This window comes from Gopherus flavomarginatus, chromosome 12, assembly GCF_025201925.1.
Source record: "Gopherus flavomarginatus isolate rGopFla2 chromosome 12, rGopFla2.mat.asm, whole genome shotgun sequence".
Lineage (NCBI taxonomy): Eukaryota > Metazoa > Chordata > Testudines > Testudinidae > Gopherus > Gopherus flavomarginatus.
In genome coordinates, this window is record NC_066628.1 from 6,803,912 (window position 1) to 6,828,004 (window position 24,093).

The 24,093-nt window shown below is 50.7% G+C and overlaps 2 protein-coding genes across 2 annotated transcripts in view; both read right to left on the reverse strand.

The window, feature by feature from the left end:
• The window catches only part of LOC127033282 (zinc finger protein 436-like), a 49,209-nt gene extending 42,332 nt beyond the window's left edge, over positions 1-6,877 (reverse strand). The window contains exon 1 of the mRNA XM_050921221.1: positions 6,622-6,877. The gene's annotated coding sequence lies outside the window, so the exon portion shown is untranslated. The remainder of the gene's footprint in view (positions 1-6,621) is intronic.
• LOC127033321 (zinc finger protein 565-like) lies at positions 254-23,594 on the reverse strand. The gene is made up of 7 exons (XM_050921320.1): positions 23,316-23,594; positions 5,730-5,847; positions 5,104-5,230; positions 4,377-4,490; positions 3,460-4,063; positions 3,091-3,207; positions 254-2,168 (listed from the first exon to the last, which is right to left on the reverse strand). The coding sequence occupies exons 1-7, from the start codon at positions 23,492-23,494 to the stop codon at positions 2,117-2,119; spliced, it is 1,311 nt and encodes a 436-aa protein (XP_050777277.1). The 5' UTR covers positions 23,495-23,594; the 3' UTR covers positions 254-2,116.
• Positions 23,595-24,093: the final 499 nt, after the last annotated feature.

Sequence of the window (24,093 nt, forward strand, 5' to 3'; positions counted from 1 at the left end):
CCCAACGGTGCCATGTAGGTCCCACCAGATGGCGGGTGTGAGAAATACCCCACGGTACAATCTGGACTGTTGAACTGCTTAATCCTCCATCCCACGGCATGTTTTATCCCAGGGTGAATAAAAATCAATGACTTTAAAAAAAATAATCAAGAAAATCAGATTTCTGTTATTTAAATGTCTGTCTGGTGATGTTCTCCTCCTAACACAGGATGGCATGAATGAAATAACCGAACAATGAAACAACCAAATGAAATTAAATGAAATGAAATAACCAAACATTCCTTGTCTGATATAGCTGGAAAACTCATCTGAGAAGTTTTCAAAATAAATCACTGTTTAAAAATGTATAGTGTGTACCTTCCAAAAATTAATCCTACATCTATCTCTGCGTTGTGAAGAATATGTATAAAGGTTATAAAAACCAACGAGAATATATTTTTATGTAGAAAATCATGATTAAAAGGAGTCTTCCTGAGTAGTGATTTAAATCAAATCCACCCTGCTGCTTCTTTGTGTCAACAAGCCCCTCCACGCTCTGCTCACACACAGCCACCAGCCTTCAAAGTCACTCCTGGCTGCACTGTACCGAGTGCAACTAGCCAGATACTCAGGAACTTACCAAACGACACAGCAACATCAGCCAGTTTTCAACTCCCAGCCTTGCCCTGCAGGAAAGTGCATCTTGGACAGCTCAGTCTGGTCACTGGGCTGGACAAACTCAGTCATTAGTGGGACACCCGCACAGAGGGGCCGGATTAGGGCACAGCCTTGTTCTCTCCAGTTAAATCCCCCAAACCCTTCAGTGAAAACACACAGGTCCAGACAAAACACTAAAATCACTTTAGTAACTGGAGCAAGGGGGTTTTCAGGGATTACTAGGGAGAAAGATGTGAAAGGTCACAACCGGTTCCAACTATAAAAATATAAAATGCATTTTAAATCTTAAATTTTACCAATTTAAGGAAAATGTGAAGCAAGGCGGTGATTGCACCCCACCTGTTTTTGCAGGCAGTTCACGGTTCTGAGTACCCAGGCTGGATTTCCTTCCAGCCTTGGTCCGTCCTCCCCAGTCCAAGGCCCCTGTTGCCTTTCAAGCCATCTTGTTGCCTTCTGTAAAGATGAGAGAGGAGAGTGGAAAATGGAGGCAATTCTCCATTGTGCTTTTGTACCACTCTCCTCTTTGAGGTTCACCCCCCAGCCGGAGGGCAGGCGACAATTAGTCTGTGGTCTAAGTGAGCGTCCAGCCGTCCTTCCGGTGAATTGTAACTCTCTTGTTCCCAGCTCCACAGCTGCTGAAGGGCCGGCTGAGCAATTACTGGCCACTTAGCACCTAGCTGGTGTGCAGGTGCCATGGTCTCTGGGGAGCTCATCTGTGGCCATTTTCCAGCTTTACCGCATGTAACAGACATACAGCAAACACTCCAAGCTCCATGGACAGTGCTGATAGACACATTTCAATGGGACAATAATATTCAGCAGAAGACGACTTTTCCTATGATACCTCACAGGACGTACTTTGGAGAAGATTTATCATTTTGTAAACGTGATGCTGGCGATGTGCCCAGCTCTGAAGTCCTCCAACAGCAGCACAGAAGTGCGGATGGCCACGTGAAAAGTGATATTCCTCAATTTTGCTGTTCACAGAAGACTTATCCCCCCAGTGACACCCCTATTTCTGTGCTGCTTCTCCACCTGGGTTTGAGAGCTTGAGCATTTAATCCCCACCTCTCAGGCGGGCCTGTTTCTTCTTCACGAGCCCCAACCACCTGGGGCTCACAGCCAGTGCTCTTTAAAAAACAAACAAACACCACACAGACGTCACGTCTCCCTTAACACATTCCTGTCCCTCCATTGGGAGGCTCTGCCCACAGTTTAAGAATTACTAGTGTAGAGAGTCACCATGGGTATTGGTAACCAAGATGGTAATACCTGCTCCTTTCCATCTCCGGGATCCCCACAGAAAATATTCGAGCAGGACAGCGGAACAGATCCAACTAACACTAACCTTGCAAAACACATTTTGGTGATTTCAACTATAAACATTCTCTCCATCTTTCAGCCCCTACACCCAGCGAATCAATTACATGCAAGTTGCTAAATCCTTTCTTGCCATGTGTCACAGAAGTTTAGATCCTGTGTGGATTCTTCCATGTTTAATGAGGTCAGACCTCAGTATGAAACTTTTCCCGCAGTCCAAGCACCTCTGGAGTCTCTCCTCTGTGGTTTGCCTGATGTTCAACAAGGTGTGACCTTTGTATGTAACTTTTCCCACAGTGCAAGCACCTGTGGGGTCTCTCTCCTGTGTGGATTGCCTGATGTTTAACAAGGTTAGACCTCTCTGTGAAATATTTCCCACAGTCCAAGCACTTGTGGGGTCTCTCTCCTGTGTGGATTCTATGATGTTGAACAAGATGTGACCTGCTTATGAAACTTTTCCCACAGTCCAAGCACTTGTGGGGTCTCTCTCCTGTGTGGATTGCCTGATGTTTATCAAGGTCTGACCTTTGTATGTAACCTTTCCCACAGTACAAGCACTTGTGGGGTCTCTCTCCTGTGTGGATTGCCTGATGTTTAACAAGGTTTGACCTCTCTGTGAAACATTTCCCACAGTCCAAGCACTTGTGGGGTCTCTCCCCTGTGTGGATTGCCTGGTGTTTAACAAGCTGTGACCTTCTTATGAAATTTTTCCCACAGACCAAGCACTTGTGGGGTCTCTCTCCTGTGTGGATTGCCTGGTGTTTAACAAGGTCTGACTTTTGTACATAACCTTTCCCACAGACCAAGCACTTCTGGGGCCTTTCTCCTGTGTGGATTGCCGGATGTTTAACAAGGTTTGACCTCTCTGTGAAAAATTTCCCACAGTTCAAGGACTTGTGGGGTCTCCCTCCTGTGTGGAGTACCTGATGTTGAACAAGCTTTGATTTTTGTATGAAACTTTCCCCTAAGTCCAAGCACTTCAGGGGTCTCATTCCTGTGTGTAATGCCTGATGACGAACTAGGTGTGACCTTCGCATGAAACTTTTCCCACAGTCCAAGCACTTGTGGGGTCTCTGTCCTGTGTGGATTGCCTGATGATAAACAAGGTCTGACCTTCGTATGAAACTTTTCCCACACTCCAAGCACTTGTGGGGTCTTTCTCCTGTGTGTAGTGCCTGATGACGAACTAGGTGTGACCTCTGTATGAAACTTTTCCCACAATCCAAGCACCTGTGGGGTCTCACTCCTGTGTGTAATGCCTGATGTTCAACAAGGGTTGACTTTCTTATGAAACTTTTCCCACAGTCCAAGCACTTGTGGGGTCTCTCCCCTGTGTGGATTACCTGATGTTTAACAAGGTTTGACTTTCTTGTGAAACTTTTCCCACAGTCCAAGCACTTGTAGGGTCTCACTCCTGTGTGGACTGCCTGATGTTTAATAAGGTTTGACCTCTCTGTGAAACTTTTCCCACACTTCAAGCACTTGTGGGGTCTCTCTCCTGTGTGGATTGCCTGATGTAGAACAAGATGTGACCTTCTTATGAAACTTTTCCCACACTCCAAGCACTTATGGGGTCTCTCCCCTGTGTGGCTTAACTGATGTCTAATTATTTGTGTCTCCGAAATATAACATTTCCCGTACTCGAGGGATTTAGAGGGTTTTTCTCCACTCTGGCTTCTCCTGTGGCTATTAAGGTCTGAGAGCTTATTGAAGTTTTCCCCATGGTCCAAGCATTGAAGGGGTTTCTCTCCAGTACGGATTGTCTGTGTCACAAGCTGTGATCTCACAGCGAATCCTTTCCCACACTGAAGGTAGTGCCAGGGTGTCTCTTCCTTGGGATTTGTCTGCTGCGCTCCGGGATCCTCCTCTCCTCCCCCATCATTTGTAGATTCATTCACTTTCTTCCCTGGGTGGTTTCCCAGCAGACTCTCTGACCTGTGCCAACATCCCCAGGATTCTTCGTGTTCGAAGCACTGGGAAAAATTCCCTTCAGTTCTTTCCACAAAGGTCTCCAGAAGTTCCACTTCCCAGGGAATGTCTTCATGATGATTCCCCTTCTCACTGTCACTCCCTCGCTCAGCATCTGCTGGGAGAGACACAATCCCGACAGGAGTCATTGTGCTGGGGAGAAAACGGAATAGCATCGAGGGAAAACCCAACACAGAGACTGAGCAATTGGACTCCTCCTCCACATCCCACCCAAACACTCACAGGGAAGGAAAGCTGGGAAGCAAACTCCTGCAGATAAGAGGCTGGGTGGAATGGTGTGAGCTATATCTGATGACTGCAGCCCTGTCCTGGCTGAAACGAGGAAGAACTGAGGGTGCTTACTCACACCATATTTGGGGATGCTCAGCTTTTTCCTTCATCTCCCAGATGGTTTCTGTGTCAGTCCTCACCTGTATGGGTGCATCTCGGAAGCCTTCGTTCCTTGCAGGCCTGGAGATCGGGCAACCAAGGCTCTTCCCCTTGTTCCAGGCGGACAATCAGCTCAGGTTTGGGAAGGGGGAATCCTGTGCAGAGGGTGAAATAAGACCAGATCAGGGTGCATGGAGTATTTGTCAGAAAGGACATTCTGTGAGTGGAACCTGACCCTGTGCTCTGCTGGAGGAACGTGGAATCCAGGAGGAGTGTAAAATGGTCACTGAGCCTCCTTGTGCAGAGGAAGTTGTCTGGGGAGGTGAGTTGAATTATTACTACACACTCACTAGGCGTTCCCAGGATCTGTGCGCTCTAGGGGCCTTGCTGACTCACACACGACTCTGGACTTAAACTCCTGCCTCTTTCTAAACCTGCAGAGACCAGAGCCCTCCCCAGGGCTGGAGCTAGTCCCAACGAGGGAGGTGAACAGGGACTGTGTGTGCAGCCGAGAAACAACACAGACAGGACAATGCTGGATTATGCCCCTTTGAAAGCTTGAGGAGTGAGGATGATTTAGCTTATCCATTGGGTTTTGACACCCACGTCCCACTGGAGGGGGCAGGGAGACGCAACTCTCCCTCACATGGCAGTTGTGCATTATGGAACCCACTCACTTCTGATCTAACTGACATGGGAAGAACAGGAACAGATAGAGACACACAGACCCCACGGCTTCTAGTATCTGAGGACACGGGAATCCCTTACCCAGCGAGGTCACCGTCTCATAGTTCTCCAGCATGACATCCCTGTAGAGGGCTCTCTGAGCGGGGTCCAGCAGAGCCCCCTGCCCCTGGGTGAAATACACAGCCACCTCCTTGAAGGTCACCGGCATCTGAAACAACAAGAGTCCCCCACTCAGCACCTGCTGCCCCAACCACAATCCTGCTAGTCACAGGGGAGGAAGGATAAAGAAATGGAAGCTCTGGGAGGGCCAGAGTAGCAGAGTCTCACCCCCACCCTGCTCAGAGCAGCCAGGAGGCTTCAGAGGGTGGGAGAAGGTGAGAGCTCCTTGTCTCCCCAGCACACGGAGCAGGGCAAGGTTTTCTCATTTCCCACACACCTGCCAGACACAGGCTGATACGGGAAGCAGAGCTCTGAGCCAGAGACAGGAACAGGAATCCCAAGAGCTTCCCTGCATATGTCACAGCAGCCTCAGGCCAGTGGGGTCTCACTCCAGCACCGGGAGCCTGGAAAATGTTCCCAGCCCTGTGCAAGGGGGTTGTATCCTGTCTGAGAAATGGGGGAATGTCTCGTCTCCCCTCCCCCATCACCAATGGGCCCACTCAGAAAATCAGCAGGTTTCTCACACCAGGTCTCCTTCCTGCCCCCACCCCCTCAAGACCTCCCTGAAAATCCCCTACCGCAGCAGGCTCCATCACAGACATTTCCCTTCCCTGCGTCCTGGAAGATGGGCCCATCTGGACTGAAAGATGGACGTGATTCCTCAGCCTGTCGGGATGAGAGGGGCGATGCGGGAGGTTACAGAAGGGGCTTCAGTCCATGTCACACCCCGATTCTCCCCAGACTCTTCAGACCCTCCCAGTAAGAGCATCGCTGATCCAAATGCTAGAAAAAAAGCAGAACTAAAGGGGCCACTTTGGGGGATTTCCCCCCACTGCCCTGTAAATTCCTCTCCCTGAGGAACAGCAGGAGCCCTCCGGTGGCATCACCTGAAGATTGAGCTGCCCTGGACTCCTGCAGCAGCCCCCAGGGACAGGCAGGCAGGGGCGGAGCCCATTGGCCCATCCACACTCCCTGCCAGCCCAAAGCAGCAGCGACTCTGGTGGGGTGAGATGTGAATCCTGCCCAGAAATCAGACCAGGGCCCTGGGCAGAACCCAAAACTCGTGAGACACAGACCCCGCCAGCATGGGGGTGTCTGACAATAAGAATACGCTGGGAGCAGGGTGGGGGTCTGTGGGGCTGGATTTTTGCCTCTGTTCCACTCCCGCCTCCCCATACACCCCCTTCCCTCGCAGTGCCCCCCACTCACATCTTCCCCCATTCCAGCCTCGCTCCCCTCAGCCCCATAATCCCACCGATCCCCCTGCATCGTCCCATCTTCCCTTCAGTGCGCCCCTGCCCCCAACCCAGCCTGTCCCCCGCATCCCCAGCACCCGCCTCCTGCCCCCACGCCGCTCCCCCCGCCTGCCCTCACCCCCTGCACCTCTTTAGCCTCCGGCCCCTGCAGCCCGGGAATGACGGGGGGGCGGGTCTCTCTCACCTTCCCTCCGAGCGGGGCCCCCGGGGCAGGGGCCGGGCCGGGCTGGGGGCTCTGCCCTGGGAGAGGCTCCTGGGGAGCAGCGGGAAGGGCCCTGCTGGAGATTCCCCTCTCCCGGCTGCAGCCAGGGCTCCGGGCTCCCAGCACCAGCCGCCGGGGCTCGGGGATCTCGCCAGGAGCCTGGGAGCCAGAGTCACCGCAGCGGCTGCGAGTCACTTCCTGCTGCCGGGCCGGAGCCCAGCGCTCGCTGCCCCACAGCCGCCTCCCGGCTGCCCCTGGGTCCTAGCGGTCAATAGGATCCTGTGCTCAGCCTTGGGCCCATGTTACCAGCACTGGGTGACCAGACACCAATTGTGAAAAATCAGGACAGGCCGGGGATGGGGGGTAATAGGCACCTTTATAAGACAAAGCCCCACATAGCGGGACTGTCCCTATACAATTGGGACATCTGGTCACCCTACCAGCATTGGTGGAAAAGTTGTAGGTGGCTGGGCTGGCTGAGCCAGACTCGTGGGAGAGAGAAGCAAAAGCAGAAAGAGAGGAAGTAAAGAGGGCGGGGGGAAAGAAAAATGATGGATGAGGGGAAGGGTGACAGCAGAAACCCACCCTCATATCCACCAGGGTGCAGGGCCAGCCTCAGGGCCTATTCCCTTGGCCCATGCAGGGTATCCATTCTGCACCCCCTTTGCCACTAATCCTTGCCCCTTCTGCACCCTAACTCCTACACTGTGTCCCTAACCCCTACATTTTTTCACCTTCACCCCAACCTCTCCAGAGTGCCACTTTCAACTTAACCCCTGCACTTCCCTGCCACCTGTGCCCCCAACCCCAGCCCTGCTCTGCCCGTGTGCCTGCCACACCGCTGTCTTGCCCAGGTCCCCCCACACTCTTATGCCCAGCAACCCCATGCCAAGTGGCCTCTGTCATAACCTTAGTCCCAGATTTGGACCTTAGCGTCCAAAATATGGGGGTTAGCATGAAATCCTCCAAGCTTAGTTACCTGCTTGGACCTGGTACCTGCTGCCACCACCCAAAAAATTAGAGTGTTTTGGGGCACTCTGGTCCCCCTGAAAAACCTTCCCTGGGGACCCCAAGACCCAAATCCCTTGAGTCTCACAACAAAGGGAAATAATCCTTTTTCCCTTCCCCCCTCCAGGTGCTCCTGGAGAGATACACAGACACAAGCTCTGTGAATCCAAACAGAGTGAATCTCCCTCTCTGTTCCCAATCCTGGAAACAAAAAGTACTTTCTTATTCCCCCAGAGGGAATGCAAAATCAGGCTAGCAATCCAACACACAGATCTCCCCGATTCCTTCCTCCCACCAATTCCCTGGTGAGTACAGACTCAATTTCCCTGAAGTAAAGAAAAACTTCAACAGGTCTTAAAAGAAAGCTTTATATAAAAAGAAAGAAAATTACATACAAATGTTCTCTCTGTATTAAGATGATACAACACAGGGTCAATTGCTTAAAAGAATATTGAATAAACAGCCTTATTCAAAAGAATACAAATCAAAGCACTCCAGCACTTATATTCATGCAAATACCAAAGAAAAGAAACCATAGAACTTACTATCTGATCTTTTGTCCTTACACTTAGAAACAGAAGATTAGAAAGTAGAACTACTTCTCCAAAGCTCAGAGAAAGCAGGCAGGCGACAAAAGACTCAGACACACAATTCCCTCCACCCAAAGTTGAAAAAATCCGGTTTCCTGATTGGTCCTCTGGTCAGGTGCTTCAGGTGAAAGAGACATTAACCCTTAGCTATCTGTTTATGACACGCCCCCCAAATTGCAGACAGTGGGGAAGCTCACTGGCGGCGATTTCCTTCTAGAACTTGAAAATAAACAGATTAATACAACACATGCACCTTTACATATACTACTAAGTATATAACTAACAGACTTATACATTTTAAGAAAACTTTTTAACTACTGAATTCTGGGAAACTGTCACGGGAGAGTGCATCAGCTACTTTGTTAGAAGCTCCTGTGATGTGCTGAAACAAAATGTTGGAGAGCTAAACTGCAACGAAGAAGTTTTTTGTTGTTCCCCTTGGCAGTATGAAGCCACTTTAGTGCAGCATGGTCAGTTTGTAGTTGGAACCGCCGTCCCCAAACATATGGGCGTAGCTTTTGCAGGGCGTACACAATGGCATAGCATTCCTTTTCACTGACTGACCAGTGACTTTCCCTTTCAGACAGTTTCTTGCTGAGAAACACGACAGGATGGAAGTTGTGATCTGTTGCTTCCTGCATGAGCACTGCTCCTATACCACGCTCAGATGCATCTGTGGTTACTAGGAATGGCTTGTCAAAATCCGGGGCCCTGAGCACAGGGTCAGACATGAGCGTTGCCTTAAGTTGGGTAAAGGCATTTGGCTGGGTCTTTTTGGTCAGGTCGGTCAGTGGGGCAGCGATTTGGCTGTAGTGGGGTACAAATCGCCTGTAGTATCCGGCCAAGCCTAAGAAGGATTGGACCTGCTTCTTGGACCGTGGGACAGGCCACTTTTGGATAGCATCCACCTTGGCCTGTAGGGGGTTTATGGTTCCTCGACCCTGTTTGGGAAATGACACCTCGGGTTTCCACTTTTGGGTTCTGAAGCGCCGACGGGCATGATCTGGGGTTATCCCCATTCGGTATCTGGCCTTGGTTTGAAAAAGTTTATAGTCATTCATTTGCAGCTTAGGCATTTCAGCTGCCACCTCTGCTAAAGGTCCACTGAGCTGTGACCTCAATTCTACCATGTACTGGTCTTCGGGGATGTTGTACCCAAGACAGGCTCTTTCAAAATTTTTCCAAGAAGGCCTCGGTGTCATCACCTGCCTTGTAGGTGGGAAATTTCCTGTGCTGTGGAGCAATATTTGGCGCCGGGTTGTTAGGGTTGGCTGGCACATGCAGCCCAGCTTTTGCCAAGTCCAGTTCATGTTTTCTCTGTTTTTCCTTCTCTTCATGTTGTTTTTCCATTTCTTTTTGTTGTTTTTCCATTTCTTTTTGGTGTTTTTCCATGTCTCAGCGGTGGGCCGCCTCTTCTTCTTCTTGCTTCCTTCTGTGGGCCAACTCTTCTTCTGCTTGTTTCCTTCGGTAGGCCACCTCTTCTTCTTCTAGTTTTCTTTTGTGTGCTGCCTCTTGGGCTGCCTGTTCTCTTTGGAAGGCTGCCAGTTTCATGCTTTCTTCCTTTTCTTTCATCTCCATCTCTTTTTGTTTTATTTCCAGTTCCTGTTTGTGTTTTTTCATCTCTCGCCTGTGTTCAGCTTCTTTGATTTGTTCTTCGGCCTCAATTTTTGCCTTCGAAGTCATGGTTCCTGTTTTCTTGTGTTGGGGTGCCCTCCGGTGTTTATCTTCTGAACTGCAGGTTCTCTTGCCTCCTGGAGTCTGCCTAGCAACAGTGCTTTTTTCCCTTTCTCTCTCTAGCTAATGTTCAATGAAGGGAAACCAGAAAAACCACTTTATTTGCATGCCTATAAGTGCTGGTACTTGCCTCCTAATGGGAGGGCTATTGCATGACAAAAGACCCTCAACAGTCTCTTAATGGCTTCTCGCTTAACATGCAAGCCACAAACTGCCAGAGAGAGCAGAAAAAAAATTCTCTCTGGTTCCCTTTTAAAACCAACTGTTTCTCTCTGCTAAAAAGCCCTTAGCAGAGAAAAGAAAAATATAATATTTCTACTGGCTTCTGGATTCTGTCTATCTCCCACCACTGCTACACCATGTCATAACCTTAGTCCCAGATTTGGACCTTAGCGTCCAAAATATGGGGGTTAGCATGAAATCCTCCAAGCTTAGTTACCTGCTTGGACCTGGTACCTGCTGCCACCACCCAAAAAATTAGAGTGTTTTGGGGCACTCTGGTCCCCCTGAAAAACCTTCCCTGGGGACCCCAAGACCCAAATCCCTTGAGTCTCACAACAAAGGGAAATAATCCTTTTTCCCTTCCCCCCTCCAGGTGCTCCTGGAGAGATACACAGACACAAGCTCTGTGAATCCAAACAGAGTGAATCTCCCTCTCTGTTCCCAATCCTGGAAACAAAAAGTACTTTCTTATTCCCCCAGAGGGAATGCAAAATCAGGCTAGCAATCCAACACACAGATCTCCCGATTCCTTCCTCCCACCAATTCCCTGGTGAGTACAGACTCAATTTCCCTGAAGTAAAGAAAACTTCAACAGGTCTTAAAAGAAAGCTTTATATAAAAAGAAAGAAAATTACATACAAATGTTCTCTCTGTATTAAGATGATACAACACAGGGTCAATTGCTTAAAAGAATATTGAATAAACAGCCTTATTCAAAAAGAATACAAATCAAAGCACTCCAGCACTTATATTCATGCAAATACCAAAGAAAAGAAACCATAGAACTTACTATCTGATCTTTTTGTCCTTACACTTAGAAACAGAAGATTAGAAAGTAGAACTACTTCTCCAAAGCTCAGAGAAAGCAGGCAGGCGACAAAAGACTCAGACACACAATTCCCTCCACCCAAAGTTGAAAAAATCCGGTTTCCTGATTGGTCCTCTGGTCAGGTGCTTCAGGTGAAAGAGACATTAACCCTTAGCTATCTGTTTATGACAGCCTCCCACCCACAGACTCCCCACACTGTCCAGCACCCCGTCACAGCCACTCACCCCCCAACTCTCCATACCATATTCCTGAGGGCTTTCAACACCAAAAAATTAAAAATTCTGTACACAATATTTTAAAATTTTGTCCATTTCATTTGTCAATACCAGGGCTGTCCCTAGCTATTATGGGCCCCTACGCAACCCCCCTGTAGGGGGGCAGACCTCCATGGAGGGGGGTAAGCCCCAGGCCTCCACAGGGGTTTGGCTTGGGAGACTGGGAGGAACCACTCCTCAGCACTCACGGGGGGGGATGGCTAGGGCCAGGTCTCTGTCCTTCTTACCACCGGTGAGTGTAGCCCAGGCGCTGCTGCAGAGTCCTCAGGGGCACGGCTGGGGTGGAGCAGGGGCAGGAAGAGGCAGGGTGGGGCAAAGCAAGGGCAGGGGCTTTGGGGAAGGGGTGAAGTGAGGGCAGGGCTGGGGCAGGAAGAGGCGGGGTGGGGCAAAGCAAGGGCAGCGGCTTTGGTGCCCCAAACTTCCTGGTGTCCTACATAGCTGCCTACTTTGTGGATGGCCCCCTGGGCCCTGGTCAGTACATACATGTGGAGGCTCCAGACTGGTAGTGGCAAGCATTGGCCCCTGGCTGCATGGAGGTGGGCGATCACCCTGCAGACTTCCCCCTCCCCTCCTAGGAGAGGGACTTGGCAGTGACATACCTCTGTGTGCATGTCAAAAGGCCACAGGGAAACATTTTACATGGTGGCTGGCATGTCAGCCAGGACCCAAAATAGCTGATACCAATGGCTGAGTCCAGCCCTCACCGGGCCCTTCCCCGGCCAGGGCTCTGGGCCATCACCTCCCAAATGGCCTTTCATTCTCCTTAAAATGGAACATTTCCCTCTAGGCCTGAACAGCCCAGCAGTGCTTGGGGTGCGCCATGTAGTAAGAACAGGAATTCTCTTCAGGCACCAGTGTTTTCTTTCTGCCCTGATTCACACAGGGCTTGTCTACACCACGGCGTGTTTTAGGGACCAGGCTGTGTCCATACAGCCTCGTCGCTAAAAGCCGGCGTGTGTAGATGCTCTTTGTCGGCAAAATACTTCCAGCCCCACAAGCGGCGTTCGCGCTGCTGACAAAACTGTGTTCACACTGCCACTTGCTGCGGCAAAACTTTTGTCTCTCGGATGGGGGAGGGGAGTTTTTTAAAGTACCTGGGAAAGACAAGAGCTTTCTCAGCAATGTGGCAGCGTAGACAATCCCATACCTGGTTGCCACACGCGGCTCTGTGGGACTGTACTGGGTAACTCAGCACACGGTTTCAACAGTGCCGGCCAAGCCTCATTTGAAGAGTGGCTCTTGGTTAGGATGATTTGAGGCAGTTTTTGAAGGTCTTGCCCATAGGTGAGGAAGCATGTGCTGCATTCTGGAAGGGTCCTTTAAAATCCCACCTGACTAGGGTGACCAGATGAGAGACATGAAATATCAGGATGTGGGCGGGGTAGGAGGGTGCTGGTGGAGCAAAAAAACCAAAAAACCAAAAAAGCAAGAGCTGGCGGCAGAGGAAAAAACAAAAACAGAAGCAAAAGTGCCACTGGAGCATAGCACCCACCGGCAGCTTCACCCGCCACCCCTCTGCAGGGCTGGCGTTAGGTCTATTCCACTAATTCCCCCGAATTGGGCCCCGCGCCTAAGAGGGCCCCGCGCCCAGTGAGAATCCCTTCCCTTGCTAGAGGCGCCTTTTTAATTGTTACTCACCTGGTGGCACTTCGGATCTTCAGCGGCACTTCGGCAGTGGGTCCTTCAGTGCCGCTGAAGATCTGGAGCGAGTGAAGGACTCGCCGCCGAAGACTTCGAGCACCCCCTGGTGAGTACAAGCCCCACGTGTTTTTTTACACTTTTTTAAAAGTCATCCCTGCTGGGGCCCCATCGAAACTGTTTGAATTGGGCTCCACAGTTCCTAAAGCCGGCCCTATCCCTCTGCACCAGCTCCCCTCCGCTGTGCCGCCATCTCCCCTGAGCTGGCTGCTGCGTCCTGCTTCTCCCCCCTCCCTCTAGCACTTGCGCTGCCATACAGCTGAGGGGTGAGGAGGAGGAGGAATGTGGCGTCCTTGGGGAAGAGGCGGGGCCAGGGTGGGAATTTGGGGAGGGATCCAATGGGGTAGTGAGGGGGCAGGGCTGGGGGTGGGGCAAGGGCAGGAATTTGGGGAGGGATCCAATGGGAGAGGGAGGGGTGGTGTCGAGGCGGGGATGGGGTAGAGGGGGTGCGCGAGGGCAAAATATCGGGACAATTCGCATCCTGACCGAAGTTCAGTTGGGATGTGGGACAAACGAGTAAATATCGGGACAGTACTGATGAAATCGGGACGTCTGGTCACCCTGCACTCGACTCTACGCTGTTTAGAACTCTCCCTCATTCAAAATGCTTCCAGCTGGAGAGACAGAGCTGCAGATACTTGGATCCTCAAGAAAATAAAACAGACCATGTCCTTTTCCCCAAAATAAAAGTGTTCAGCTACTCCAGCCTTCTTAAGAGTGAATCCATCTTTCCCAGCTAAGAGGTCCCTCCCTCCCTTGCATTCTGCAGCCCTGATTGCTGCTTTTCTGCTCCAGGTACAACCATAGGCACTGACTCCATGGGTGCTCTGGGGCTGGGGCACTCATGGGGAAAACTTGGTGGGTGCTCTGCATCCACTGGCAGCTCTCTGGCCCACCTCCTGACCCCAGCTCACCTCCACCTCTGCTCTGCCTCTGCCTCCTCCCCTGAGCATCCTGTGGCTCTGCTTCTCCACCCAGCTCCCAGGTCTTGCTGCTGCAAAACAGCTGTTTCATGGCAGCAAGTGCTGGGAGAGAATGGGGAAGAGTGGGGGCTGAGGCATGGATTTGGGGAAGGAGTCCAATAGGGGCTGGGAGGGGGTGGAGTTGGGGCAGGGACTTTGGGACAGGAGTTGGAATGGGGGTGTGGTGGGGGGGCAGTGATGGAGTTGAGGTTGGGCCAGGGGGCTTGAGCACCCCCTGGCACCAGGAAAAGTTGGTGCCTATGGGTACATTCCCTGCCTTTTGTTTTAATTTCAGTTTCCTCTTGACAGAGGCATTTTGTTAATCATAGAATATCAGGGTTGGAATGGACTTCAGGAGGTCATCTAGTCCAACCCCCTGCTCAAAGCAGGACCAAACAAATTTTGCCCCAGATCCCTAAATGACCCCCTTAAGGATTGAACTCACAACCCTGGGCTGAGCAGGTGACTGCTCAAACTACTGAACTATCCCACCCCACCCATGAGCAAGAAAAGCAAAAGCCACTTTCTTTTCCTTTAACTTTCCCTCCTCCCCAGCCAGGTTATGTGTGTACCTCTCCCTCCTCCCAGCCCACATCTGCTGCTGATCCCTGCTGGGGAAGGAAGGGGAGAGAAAAGGCCAAAGAGGATCCTTGGCATCTGGGCTTAAACTTCAGAGCACAGGGAGGCAGAGTGAAAAGGAGATTGCAGGGAGTTGCCTGCAGAGCAGCAGGCACAGGCAAGAGATGTGCAGATGCAGAATGGGGCAGCTCGGAACATCTGCTCCCTCTGGAGGCACCAGCCTGCTCCCCAGGAAGCCCCAGCACATTCCCTGCTAGCATAGGCCCAGACTTCTGCTGGTGCTGGACCCCTTCCTTACCCCACCCCCGTTCCAATCCCTTCCCCAAAGTCCCTGCCCCAACTCCACCCCCTTCCTGCCCCTATTCCAACCCCTTCCCCAAATCCCTGTCCCAGCCCCACCTCTTCCCCGCCTCCTCCCCTGAGCACGCCACATTCCCACTCCTCCCCCCTCCATCCCGGAGCTTCTTACACCATGAAACAGCTGTCTGAGAGGAGAAGCAGAGATGCGGCGAGCTCATGGGAGAAGGTGGGGGTGAGGTGAGCTGAGGCAGGGAGCTTGGCTGCTGGTGGGTGCACAGCACCCTCTAATTTTTCCCCATGGGTTCTCCAGTCCCAGAGCACTCATGGAGTCAGCGCCTATGGCTGCTAGCTCACCGAGTCATATAAAGACACCCCCTCCCCGGCTCATTTCCCTTCCCAGGCCGGCTCGCCCCAGCCATCCTCTCCTGGTTCCTCCTCCTCCACTCCACAAAGTCCTATGCCCGGTTCTACCAAGCTTAGCTCCAACCCACCTCTTCCCAGCCTCCAGAGCCTGTTCCCAGCCTTGCTCAACCCCCCTGCCGGGCCTGACTCCCCCAGCCCTGCTTACTCACATGCTACAAACTTTTGCTCCTGGCTCTGGCTGGTCTCATAGGGACCCTGCCACAGGCAGGGAGGGACTCCGCGCAGCTCTGAGCTCCTGGGGGGAGGGGAGAGGGGCGCTGGGTAAAGCCAGAGCCCTCAGCCAGCTGAGGGATAATTCAATTCCAGAGGATGAAAACAGGGTGTGATGAAGCGGTTCTAGCAGCAGCCAACTGAGAGTGCCAATTCAGGACCAATTGCTTAAACAGGGCAGTTACAGCCCAAGGCTGCGGTTTTTCCACCTCTAAGGCAAACCAAACCAGCCAGACAAAGAGGAATTTGGTTTCATCCCACTAGCTAACCACAAGTCACACAAGCAATTTCCTTACACGTTCCAGTCTCCCCACCAGTGCCACTCGTCCTGGGGATAAATAGTTATGAAAACCAACACCCCAATAAAAGAAAAAGGTCGTCTTGATCCCAAAGAATCAAGCCCCAGACCCAGGTCAATATACAAATCAGATCTTACCCACAAATCACGCTGTTGCCAATCCTTTAGAATCTAAAGGTTTATTCATAAAGGAAAAAAGTAGAGATGAGGGCTAGAATTGGTTAAATGGAATCAATTATATACAGTAATGGCAAAGTTCTTAGTCCAGGCTTGTAGCAGTGATGGAGTAAACTGCAGGTTTTAATCAAGTCTCTGGAGTACAACCCCCGCTGGGATGGGTCCTCAGTCCTTTGTTCAGAGCTTCAGTTTGGAGAAAAGTTCCTCCAGAGGTAAGAAGCAGGATTGAAGACAAGATGGAGATGAGGCATCAGCCTTATATAGGCTTTTTCCAGGTGTAAGAACCTCTTTGTCCTTATTGTGGAAAATTACAGCAAAATGGAGTCTGGAGTCACATGGGCAAGTCCCTGCATACTTTGCTGAGTTACAAGGCCTATCTGCCTTTTCTCAATGGGTCAGTTGTATAGCTGATGGTTCTTAATGGGCCATCAAGCAGGCTAGACAGAGCTAACACCAACTTGTCTGGCATGTTTCCCAGAAGCACAGCCCAAATTTGAAATACAGACAGTATAGAGCCAATACTTATAACTTCAACTACAAAATGATACATATATATAGACAGCATAATTATAACTAGCAACCCATAACCTGGTTTTAGACACCTTATATGACCCCCCTTTACATAAGATTTGGTGACACTACAGGACCTTGGTTGAAACTATATTCTATATGGTCCCAGATTATATCAATAACATCACACAGGGTCACTGAGCCCCCTTGGGAGACGCAAGCAATGTTGGGATATGTACACATATAACCCATATATCCAAGTAACATGTATTAGGTCTTGCGACCTAGTGCGGCTGGAGTTTGTTTCGACATGAATGCAAGTTTGGCATTTTGGCAACCAAAATACAAAACTGAAGGGTGAATTGGTCAAAAAGAACTGCTTATAAAAAACCTGTTTCTTCATGTCTCTGGAAAAAAATAAAGAATCGGCAAGAAAGGAAATAACACCAGCGGGACGGCTTTAAAACTGTGTAAGAATTGGAGGAAATGGCGCCCCTTGGATCATGGCTTCCTGCCCAAGACTGTCTCCTTGGAGTTGCAGATGAAGGCCCAGGACAACAGAGACTCCTCCTCCTCCTCCATATAATAAAGGGTTCCACAAGCTCATAGACCTTCCAAAGAGAATGTGATACAGCTGGTAGTCAGTATCCAATCCATCATGGCTCCGGATGGCTGCCAACACCACTGGTAATTTATTGTCCCAACCTTTGCCAGTAACGTACACCACTTTGTGAAGTGCTTGCTTGATAGTCTGATCCATCCTTTCTACTGACCCTGCCGACTCAGGATGGTGGGGATAGGTAGTTGTTGCTTTACTCCTAAAGCTTTTAATATTTTTATAATTACTTTTCCTATAAAATGTGCCCCATCATCTGAACCAATTACTTTTGGAGTCCCATAGCTACTAAACAGGACTTTCCACAACTTCTTGGTGGTGGTCTCTACAGAATGATTCCTGGTGGAAATTGCCTCCACCCAATCAGAAAAAGAATCTATTACCACTAATAAATACTGATTCCCTCTTTGGCTCTTAATATAATCAACCTGTATTCTACTCCATGGCCCTGCAAGTCTTTGGTGCCACAAGGGTCCCAAATTCGGTGGTCTATTCCCATCTGCTGCACACCTTACGCAGTTTTTAACCAAATTTTCTACATCTTCTTGCACTTTAGGCCGTATTCCAAAGTGTTTTTACCTTAAAAGAGAGTATTTTCTATTCCCCGGTGGGCCATTGACTGATACAGGTTAATGATCTCTTCTCTTTAAGGTTTTGCAGGTACCCACTTTTCCTCTCCTGTTTTCTTATTCACTACAGAACCCGCTTTTATACTCCAGGCTCCCCAGCTTTAGGTTCAGTCTCCTGTTTTATGGAGTCCTGGACCCTTTAAATCACTGCCCAAATCCTGGGGCTCCCAGCTGCTGCTGCTACCCTGGGGCTCTGGCAGCAGGGCTCTGGCAGCGATTTAATGGGCCAGGAGCTCTGGCTGCCATTACTGCAGCAGAGCCCTGGGCCGTTTACATCACTGCCCGAGCCCCGGGGCTCCTGGCCGCTGCCGCAGCTCCTGCTATGATTTAAAGAGCCTGAGGCTCTCAGCCACTGCTATCACAGCCAGAGTCGCGGGCCCGTTAAATCTCAATGTAAAGGGCCCAGGGATATGAAGACCCCACCAATTCTGGTTGAGGCACCTCCCCCTGCTCAGGACTCCGGCATATCGCTAAGTCCTTTCAGATACTTTCACCCCTGACCATTGGGAAGGAAACAGACGTGTGTGGGGAAGGCTGGCGGCAGAACTTCAAGTTCCACATATCAGGGACAGTTCAGGATTTAGCCAAAGCAGTTGAGGATGTTGGCTGGTTCCTCTTCTCTGCTTTGCCCTGCTCAGTTTCCCTTTCAGGGTCAGGATGAAGAAAGCCCAATGGTGCCATGTGGGTCCAGGAGACAGCGGGTGTGAGACATACCCCACGGTACAATCTGGACTGTTGAGCTGCTTAATTATCCATCCCAGGGCATGTTTTATCCAAGGATAAATAAAAATCAATGACTTTTTAAAAAAAAAATCAAGAAAATCAGTTTTCTGTTATTTAAATGTCTGTCTGGTGATGTTCTCCTCCTAATACAACATGGCACGAATGAAATAACCTAACAATGAAACAACCTAATGAAATTAAATGAAATAACCAAACATTCATGGTCTGATATAGCTGTAAAACTCATCTGAACAGTTTTCAAAATAAATCACGGTTTAAAAATGTATAGTGCGTACCTTCCAAAAATGAAACCTACATCTATCTCTGCATTGTGAAGAATATGTACTAAGGTTATAACAACCAACAAGAATATCTTTTTATGTAGAAAACCATGATTAAATGGAGTCTTCCTGACTAGTGATTTAAATCAAATCCACTCTGCTGCTTCCCTGTGTGAACAACAAACCCCTCCAGGCTCTGCTCACACACAGCCACCAGCCTTCAAAGTCACTCCTGGCTGCACTGTACTGAGTGTGACTAGCCAGACACTCAGGAACTTACCAAACGACACAGCAACATCACCCAGTTTTCAACTCCCAGCCTTGCACCGCGGGAAAGTGCATCTTGGACAGTTCAGTCTGTTCACTGCGCTGGACAATCTCAGTCTTTAGTGGGTCACCCCCACAGAGGGGCCGGATTAGGCCACAGCCTTGTTCTCTCCAGTCAAATCCCTCAAACATTTCAATGAAAACACACAGGTCCAGACAAAAAACTAAAATCACTTTAGTAACTGGAGCAAGGGGGTTTTCAGGGATTACAAGGGAGAAAGATATAAAAGGTCAGAATCAGTTAAAACTACAAAATTATAAAATGTATTTTAAATCCTACATGTTACCAATTTAAGGAAAATGTAAAGCAAGGAGGTTTGTGCCCCCCACCTGCTGTTGCAGACAGTTCACAGTTCTGAGTACCCAGGGGCTGGATATCCTTCCAGCCTTGGTCCATCCTCCCCACTCCACGGCCCCTGTTGCGTTTCAACTCATATTCTTGCCTTCTGGAAAGATGAGAGAGGAGAGGGGAAAATGGAGGCAATTCTCCATTGTGCTTTTGTACCACTCTCCTCTTTGAGGTTCACCCCCCAGCCGGGGGGCAGGTGACAATCAGTCCCTGGCCTAAGTGAGCGTCCAGCCGTCCTTCCGGTGAATTGTAACTCTCTTGTTCCTGGCTCCACAGCTGGTGAAGGGCCGGCTGAGCAATTACTGGCCACTTAGCACCTAGCTGGTATGCAGGTGCCATTGTCTCTGGGGAGCTCATCTGTGGGTGTTTTCCAGCTTTACAGCATGTAACAAACATACAGCAAACTCTCTGAGCTCCATGGACAGTGCTGATAGACACATTTTAACAGGACAATAATATTCAGCAGGCGATGACTTTCCCTATGATACCTCACAGGACATACTTTGGAGAAGACTTATCATTTTCTAAATGTAGTGGTGGCGATGTGCCTGGCTCTGAAGCCCTCCAGTAGCAGCAGCACAGAAGTGACGGTGGCCACATGAAAAGTGATATTCCTCAATATCGCTGTTCATAGCAGACTTATCACCCCACTGATACCTACTTCTGTGCTGCTTCTCCACCTGGGTTTCAGAGCCTGAGCATTTATCCCCACCTCCCACATGGGCCTGTTCCTTCTTCATGAGCCCCAGCCACCTGAGGCCGACAGCCAGTGCTCTTTAAAAAACAATGACCACACAGAGGTCACACCTCCCTTGACACATTCCTGTCCCTCCATTGGGAGGCTCTGCCCACAGTTTGAGAATTGCGAGTGTAGAGAGTCCCCGTGGGGATTGGTAGCCAAGATGGTAACACCTGCTCCTTTCCATCTCTGGGATCCCCACAGAAAATGTCCGAGCAGGAGAGCGGAACAGATCCAATTAACACTAACCTTGCAAAACACATTTTGGTGATTTCAGCTATAAACATTCTCTACATCTTTCAGCCACTACCCCTAGCGAATCAATTACATGCAAGTTGCTTAATCCTTTCTTGCAACGTGTCACAGAAGTTTAGATCCTGTGTAGATTCTTCCATGTTTAATGAGGTCAGACCTCCATATGAAACTTTTCCCACAGTCCAAGCACCTCTGGAGTCTCTCCTGTGTCGATTGCCTGAAGTTGAACAAGGTGAGACCTGCTTAAGAAACTTTTCCACCAGTCCAAGCACTTGTAGGGTCTCTCTCCCGTGTGGATTGCCTGATGATAAACGAGCTGTGACTTCTGTTTGAAATTTTTCCCACACTCCAAGCACTTGTGGGGTCTCTCTCCCATGTGGATTCTCTGATGTTGAACAAGGTGTGACCGTCTTATGAAACTTTTCCCACACTCCAAGCACTTGTGGGGTCTCTCTCCTGTGTGGATTGCCTGATGTCTAATTATTTGTGTCTTCGAAATGAAACATTTCCCGCACTCGAGGGATTGAGAGGGTTTTTCTCCACTGTGACTTCTCCCGTTGTTATTACGATCTGAGAGCTTACTGAAGCTTTCCCCATGGTCCAAGCATTGAAGGAGTTTCTCTCCAGTATGGATTGTCTGATGTGTCACAAGCTGTGAGCTCGCAATGAATTCTTTCCTACACTGAAGGTAGGGCCAAGGTGTCTCTTCCTTGGGATTTGCCTGCTGCACTCCTGGATACTCCTCTTCCCCCATCATTAATAGATTCACCCACTTTCTTCCCCGGATAGTTTCCCAGAAGCCTCTCTGACCTGTGCCAACTTCCCCAGGATTCTTCGTCTTCGAAGCACTGGGGAAAATTCCCTTCAGCTCTTTCCACAAAGGTCCCCTGCGGTTCCACTTCCCCGGGAACTTCCTCATGATGATTCCCCTCCTCATTCTCACTCCCTCGCTCAGCACCTGGTGGGAGAGACACAATCCAGACAGGAGTCATTGTGCTGGGTAGAAAGAGGAATAGCAAAAAGGGAAAACCCAACACAAAGACTGAGCAATTGGACTCCTCCTCCACATCCCACCCATACACTCACTAGGAAGGATAGCTGGGACGCAAAATCCTGGAATGGTGTGAGCTATATCTGATGACTGCAGCCCTGTCCTGGCTGAAACGAGGAAGAACTGAGGGTGTTTACTCACACCATATTTGGGGATACTCAGCTTTTTCCTTCATTCCCTAGATGGTTTCTCTGACACTCCTCACCTGTATGGGTGCATCTTGGAACACTTCTTTCCTTGCAGGCCCAGAGATCGGGCACCCATGGCTCTTCCCCTTGTTCCAGCTGGACAATCAGCTCAGGTTTGGGAAGGGGGAATCCTGAATAGAGGGTGAAATCAGACCAGATCAGGGTGCATGGAGCATTGGTGGAGTATTTGTCAGAAAGGACATTCTGTGAGTGGAACCTGTCCCTGTGCTCTGCTGGAGGAACGTGGAATCCAAGAGGAGTGGAAAATGGTCACTGAGCCCCCTTGCGCAGAGGAAGTTGTCTAGGGAAGTGAATTGAATTATTACTACACTTTCATTAGGCGTTCCCAGGATCTGTGCGCTCTGGGGGCCTTGCTGACTCACACAGGGCTCTGCACTTAAACCACTGCCTCCTTCTAAACCTGCAGAGCCCAGAGCCCTCCCCAGGGCTGGAGCTAGTCCCAACGAGGGAGGTGAACAGGGATTGTGTGTGCAGCCGAGAAACAGCACAGACAGGACAATGCTGGATTATGCCCCTTTGAAAGCTGGAGGGGTGAGGATGATTTAGCTTGTCCATTGGGTTTTGACACCCACGTCCCACTGGAGGGGGCAGGGAGACGCAACTCTCTCTCACACGGCAGCTGTGCATTATGGAACCCACTCACCTCTGATCTAACTGATATGGGAAGAACCTGACCAGATAGAGACACACAGACCCCACGGCTTCCAGTATCTGAGGGGACGGGAATCCCTTACCCAGTGAGGTCACTGTCTCGTAGTTCTCCAGCATGACATCTCTGTAGAGGGCTCTCTGAGTGGGGTCCAGCAGAGCCCCCTGCCCCTGGGTGAAATACACAGCCACCTCCTCGAAGCTCACCGGCATCTGAAACACCAAAAGGTCCCGTCATTACTTGCTGCTCCAGCCACAATCCCACTAGTGACGTGGGAGGAAAGATAAAGAAATGGAAGCTCTGGGAGGGCCAGAGTAGCAGAGTCTCACCCCCGCCCTGCTCAGAGCAGCCAGGAGGCTTCAGGGGGTGGGAGAAGGTGAGAGCTCCTTGTCCCCCCAGCACATGGAGCAGGGCAGGGTCTTCTCATTTCCCATACACCTGCCAGCCACTGGCTGATGCGGGAAGCAGAGCTCTGAGCCAGGGACAGGGACAGGAATCCCAACAGCTTCCCTGCGTATTTCACAGCAGCCTCAGGCTAGTGGGGTCTCACTCCAGCACTGGGAGCCTGGAAAATGTTCCCAGCCCTGTGCAACGGGGTTGTATCCTGTTTGAGAAATGGGGGAATGGCTCGTCTCCCCTCCTCCATCACCAGTGGGCCACTCAGAAAATTAGCAGGTCTCCTTCCTGCCCCCGCCCTCCCAGGAGCTCCCTGAAAATCTCCTACCCAAGCTGGCTCCATCACAGACATTTCCCTTCCCTGCGTCCTGGAAGACTGGCCCATCTGGACCGAAGAATGGACGTGATTCCTCAGCCTGTCGGGACGAGAGAGGCGATGGGGGAGGTTACAGAAGGGGCTTCAGTCTATGTCACACCCCGATTCCCCCCAGGTTCTTCATATCCTCCCATTAACAGCATCTCTGAGCCAAATGCTAGAAAAAAAGCCGAACTAAAGGGGCCACTTTGGGGGACTTCCCCCCACTGCCCTGTAAACTCCTCTCCCTGAGGAACAGCAGGAGCTCTCTGGTGGCATCACCTGAAGAATGAGCTGCCCTGGACTCCTGCAGCAGCCCCCAGGGACAGGCAGGCAGAGGCGGAGCCCATTGGCCCATCCACACTCCCTGCCTGCCCAAAGCAGCAGCGACTCTGGTGGGGCTGAGATGTGAATCCTGCCCAGAAATCAGACCAGGGCCCTAGGCAGACTCGCAAACTCATGAGACACAGAGCCCGCCAGCACGGGGGTGTCTGACAATAACACACACTGGGAGCAGGGTGGGGGGGTGTTGGGCTGGGTTTTTGCCTCTCTCCCCCACCAGTCTCCCCCACAGCCCCTTCCCTCGCAGTGCCCCCCACTCACATCTTCCCCCATTCCAGCCTCGCTCCCATCAGCCTCACAATCCCCCCGATCCTCCCGCATCGCCCCATCTTCCCTTCAGTGCGCCTCCGCCCCCATCCCAGCCTGTCCTCAGCATCCCCAGCACCTGCCTCCTGCCCCCACCCCGCTCTCCCCGCCTGCCCTCACCCCGTGCACCTCTTTAGCCTCCGCCCCCTGCAGCCCAGGGGTGCCGGGGGGGCGGGTCTCTCTCACCTTCCCTCCGAGCGGGGCCCCCCGGGGCAGGGGCAGGGGCCGGCAGGGCTGTAGCAACAAAGAACATAGCCCCCTCTGAACATATGTCTGGGCCCCCTTACAATGCAGAAACTGGAATGCTGTATTTATTTTATACAATATACAGGGTTCATATTATGTATACATAGGCCTACAGTGTACATGTATTCCATATTTACGCAAAGCGCTTCTTTCGAGCCTTGTTCTC

Coding starts and splice junctions, on each gene's coding strand:
- LOC127033321 (XM_050921320.1), bottom strand. CDS start 23,494: ATGAGTTTGCGAGTCTGCCTAGGGCCCTGGTCTGATTTCTGGGCAGGA. Junction 5,231..5,729: donor TTCAGGGAGGTCTTGAGGGG/GTGGGGGCAGGA, acceptor TTGTTGTTTCAG/ATGCCGGTGACCTTCAAGGA. Junction 4,491..5,103: donor TGAGACGGTGACCTCGCTGG/GTAAGGGATTCC, acceptor CCCTCTGCACAG/GATTCCCCCTTCCCAAACCT.